This window comes from Aegilops tauschii, chromosome 2, assembly GCF_002575655.3.
Source record: "Aegilops tauschii subsp. strangulata cultivar AL8/78 chromosome 2, Aet v6.0, whole genome shotgun sequence".
NCBI lineage: Eukaryota > Viridiplantae > Streptophyta > Magnoliopsida > Poales > Poaceae > Aegilops > Aegilops tauschii.
Genome location: NC_053036.3, coordinates 640262086 through 640266509, shown reverse-complemented (window position 1 = coordinate 640266509; position 4424 = coordinate 640262086). Strand labels below are relative to the sequence as shown.

The 4424-nt window shown below is 57.5% G+C and overlaps 1 protein-coding gene across 1 annotated transcript; it reads left to right on the top strand.

Moving 5' to 3' along the window:
* Window positions 1–639: 639 nt before the first annotated feature.
* Window positions 640–1731, top strand: LOC141041406 (uncharacterized). The gene has a single exon (XM_073507554.1). The coding sequence runs from the start codon at window positions 640–642 to the stop codon at window positions 1729–1731; it is 1092 nt and encodes a 363-aa protein (XP_073363655.1).
* The last annotated feature ends 2693 nt before the right edge of the window (window positions 1732–4424 follow it).

The following is a 4424-nucleotide window of genomic DNA, read 5'->3' as shown; positions in this document are numbered from 1 at the left end:
AAAAATGTTCTTGATGCATGCAAAAATGCACAATGAGTATGAAATAAGTAGGCATGTATTGAAAAAAAAGAAAAAAAGGGAAAATAACTGAAAAACAAAAAAATCGTGAAGAAGCACATAAAAGCGAAACCAACAGAAAACTGTTAAGCACCGACACAAAAAACAAAAAAAAGTGTATAAAAACATAGAAAAAGAAAGAAGATAAATACAATGAAAATCTTAAAGAAAGCCACAGGAACAGAAAGATGTGTCTGTGTGTCTACAGTTTGGATCCTTCTGTTGTACGATTGTTTTCATCAACGACAATTGATGTTCTGGTGTGTTGGTCCTTTGGGCCTTAGCACGACGAGTTCTTGACTATTTGCTACAATAAAATTTGCCCGACTCTGATAAAGGAGGGGGCGCGCCTTCATCTCGCTCCATTGCTTGTAGTCGTCGTTAGGTGGTCCATGAATCTGGATATATTTTATTTTATTTTCGGTGTCTTTGTACTATCATGATTATTGATGGACAGATCGGTAGTTTTTTTTTTTTTAAAATAGGCCGAAAAGATGGAGAAGAAACAAAGGATTTAGGCCTGTTATAACTCGGCTCCCCTTGACCAACATGCCAGCCGCCGCAGCGTTGAACAAGGAAACGATGGCACGGCGGTTCGTGAACGTGGTGACGAAGAATCTCGGCGGCGGCAACTTGTACTCGGTGCGCCGCATCAAGCCCGACGAGCACCTCTTCTACCCATCCACGTCGGAAGCACAAGCAGCGGCGGCTCGACAGGCGCCTTGGCTAGAGACCTCGCCGCGGCTCCCCGCGCCCAAGATCAAGCTCCAGGCGTACCGCTCCAAGGACATGCGGCTCGACTTCCTGCCCTTCTACGGCGCCGGCGGTGGCGGTGGCGCCACGGAGAGCAGGATGGTCTGCACCGACCGGGCGGGCAGCAGCATCCTCTGCGACGCTGGGATCCGCTCCGTCGAGCCGGTGCCCTCCCTCAACTGGCCCAAAGGCCCCAGCCCCGTCTCCTTCTCCGTCGCCCTCGCCGGCGCCGCCGACCCCAGGCGCGCCCGCGCCCTCTACGTGCTCGACAGGTTCCCCGCCAGCCGCAGCCCGTGCAACTTCGAGGCACTCGTCTACGCGTACGGCGAGGTGCCGGGACTTGGCCACGGCGAGAAGTGCTGGCGGTGGCAGTGGCAGCGGCTCCCGCAGCCGCCCTTCGTCAAAGATACCAACTACGAATGCACGGACATCCGGTCCTACGCGCTGCTCGACGGCGGCTCCACCGTCTGCTTCTCTGGGGCCGTCGGCACCTACTGCTTCGACACGACCAGTGGCGAGTGGGCCAAGGCAGGCCGCTGGACGCTGCCATTCCACGGCCGCGCCGAGCACGTCCCCGAGCTCCACAACCTCTGGTCCGGCCTCGGCCTCGCCTGCGGCAACGCTCACCACCGCGTGTGCGCGCTTGACCTTGACCGGGTCCGCCGCGCTCGGCCGAGACTGCTGCACGAGTGGCAAGACCTCAAGCCGCCGGAGGGCTGGCTGCAGGTCAGGGCCAGTCTACTGTACCTGGGAGGCGGCAGGTTCTGCATCACCAGAATCTTCGATGTCGGGCACCAAGAGACGCAGATCGCGGCGGTGATCACCGGCGTGGAGGTCGTGCGCGGCGGCGGAGGGCCAACGGAGCTCCAAATGATCAAGCACAAGTCATTTATCAGCAGTGAGATCCAGTGTGTCCTCTAAATAAATATAGATGGCATACGGACATACTCGCATTAACACAATAACACTACAGTTATATATGAACCCAAAGCTTTCTGTTTTAGGTGCATAATAATAACAGTAATGTTGATGAAAAGTGGACACCAGAAAGTCTGATATCAGTCCGGTGTAACATCGCATTGCTGCTTGCCTTTCAGTAAAAACCTTGGCATTCTCTCATACAAATCAAACGATTTTTCTCAAAGAAATTAAAGTTTAGTTCAGTGTTTCAGATTTGTAACTGCATGCTCTCATTTCACTAGATCAAAATATGTCAACATACCTTGGTGTTTCTCCGAATTAAGCTTCCCAAACGGAGTGGTTGGTTTGGGAATGATTCAACTCCATCGATCGGATCTCTCTCTCTCTCTCTATAGTCGGTAAGGTTGTACAACCCTTTGACAAAAGAAACAAGGTTACATGGATTTTAAAATAAATGGGTCCATCAATAACATATTTATTCGCCTATGTTGGCATGATTTACTTCTGTGCATTGCAAATTGGATGATATATATGTTCGACTTATATACTCAAACTAGCTGCATTACATACTTTTTGGTACATTTCTGATCATAATTCTTGGATTTTTAGTCTCATAGAATTTTTTGTATAATTATACATGAAGACATTAATAGTGTAACAATGGACTGGAATTAAAATGAATGATATATGGATACACACCATGCATAAACATTGTCTCCTTGGTTCGAGCATCCTAGCCCTTCCTCTATCCAATAACCCCCTAAGAGCATCTCTAGCCGCGCCCCCAACAGGCCCTTCCCAGGCGTTTTTGCCGCGCCGGCGCCCAAAAATCGGCCCAGTCGCGCCCCCAGGAGCCCGTTTTTCGTCGGCTTGGGCCGAAATCGGCGCCGGCGGCCCCATGTCGAACTCGGCGCGCTGGGGGGCGCTCGGGGACGCCGGGGCGAGGGTTTTGGCACGAAAGCGCGGCGGGCCCACCGAGTCAGCCGCACGCGCCTCGTCTTCCCCCGAACGCCTCGGTTTTCCACGGGGAATCAATGGCAAGGCTGCCGCCGGTCAGCCTTGCCATTGATTCCTCACGGGCGGCACGTCACGGGCTGGCTGGCGCGGCGACCCCTCCCCTTCCGCCACGCGTTCACACCACCAAGGCTATAAAACCAGAGGCTTCCCCTCGCTGCTGGCCACACCAGCCTGAGTCCGCCGAGCCCAAACCAGCCGCCGTCCCTCCCGTCCGCCGTTGAGCTCTGCCGCTCTCCCCTTCCTCCCCTTCCCCTTCCCCTCTCCATGGCCGAACGCTTGCCCGGAGACTCCGCGGCAGCCAACGGCTTCGGCCGCCGCTCGCTCCAGGAGGGCGAGGCGTGGCTTCTCTTCGAGGCCAACATTCCGGCGCCGCCGGACATGCGCGCCGGGCCGACATGGTGGAGGCTCAGCAACGTCGGCGTCCCCATCCCCCCGGTACCCGACGCCGACGCGCGCCCCGGCCTCTTCGTCGCCGAGGTCGACCGCGTGCGGTCGTCCCTGACGGAGGAGCAGCGCACCCTCCCCCAGTACGCCGCCGACAACCACACGGCGTGGGCGGACTATTTCCAGCGGCGGCAGGCGCAGCGGCTGGCGTCCACGAACGGGGCGCCGGTGGTCGGCGGCCTCAAGAACAGCGATGGCCGCCGCGTTTGGTGGGGCGTCCCCGACCGCACCCTGCACGAGGTGATGGAATACCTCGAGGGCGGCAACAACCTGCCGCGGCGGCCGTCCCGATCCCCCACCGGAGCGCCGGGCCGTGGGTGCCCAGGAGGTTCGCCGGCTCCTCCTCCTCCCCGCTCCTCCTCCCACTCTTTCGGCTCGCCGGCGCTCCTCGGCGTCAAGGCCGAGCCCGCCGCGGAGATGTCGCTCGGCCGGCGCACCCGCAACACCGGCATCTTCATTAACGAGGGCGGCCGGCGCACCTCCTCCTAGACTCCTCCGCGCTTCGTCAAGCCAAAGACGGAGCCGGGGCTCGCCGCCGTCAAGCTGGAGCCAGGGCTCCCCGTCGTGAAGACGGAGCCCGGGCTCGCCAGCGGCGTCGAGGAGGAGGAGCTCGACGACGAAGCGGCCCTCAAATGGGCGCGCGACGACTGGGCGCACACGGAGATGGAGCGCCAGTGCGCCGCCTTCGCGCAGTTTGAAGCTCGTCGCCGTGGCCGGGACGAGGGAGGCATCGTCGTCCTCGACGACAGCGATGACGCGCCGCCGCCGCCGGTCCGCCATCGGGACGCCGGGCAGGGGTCCAGCAGGGGCGGCCGGGCCATCAAGAAGGAGAAGTCCGCCGCCGACGACGAGGACGACGGCGACGTCGGCGACTTCGCCGCGCTCATCGACTTCTTCGCCCTGTAGATGTTTTTTTAAATAATCTATGTAAACGCCGAACATGTTGAATATGAACGTCAAGTTTGCCGAATTTTGCCGAATTCTGATTTTTTAAACTAAAAAAAACGCGTCTGGGCCCCCCGCGCCGATTTTAGCGCCGGCTCGCCCCCAGGGGGCGTGTAAAATCGCCGCCTGGGGGGCCAACGGCTGGAGATGCTCTAACTTTCCTAGCACCCTAAACTTAACTCCTCAACTAAGCTTGACCCCACATGGAAGTCTCTCTATGTTCTTCTTCCTTCCATATGGCCAACAACTATTTCTGGTTAGTAGATGATATCTAGGAGCTAGTTAGA

What these genes read in the sequence shown, in the direction of transcription:
- LOC141041406 (XM_073507554.1), top strand. Translation starts at nt 640, where the DNA reads ATGGCACGGCGGTTCGTGAACGTGGTGACGAAGAATCTCGGCGGCGGC.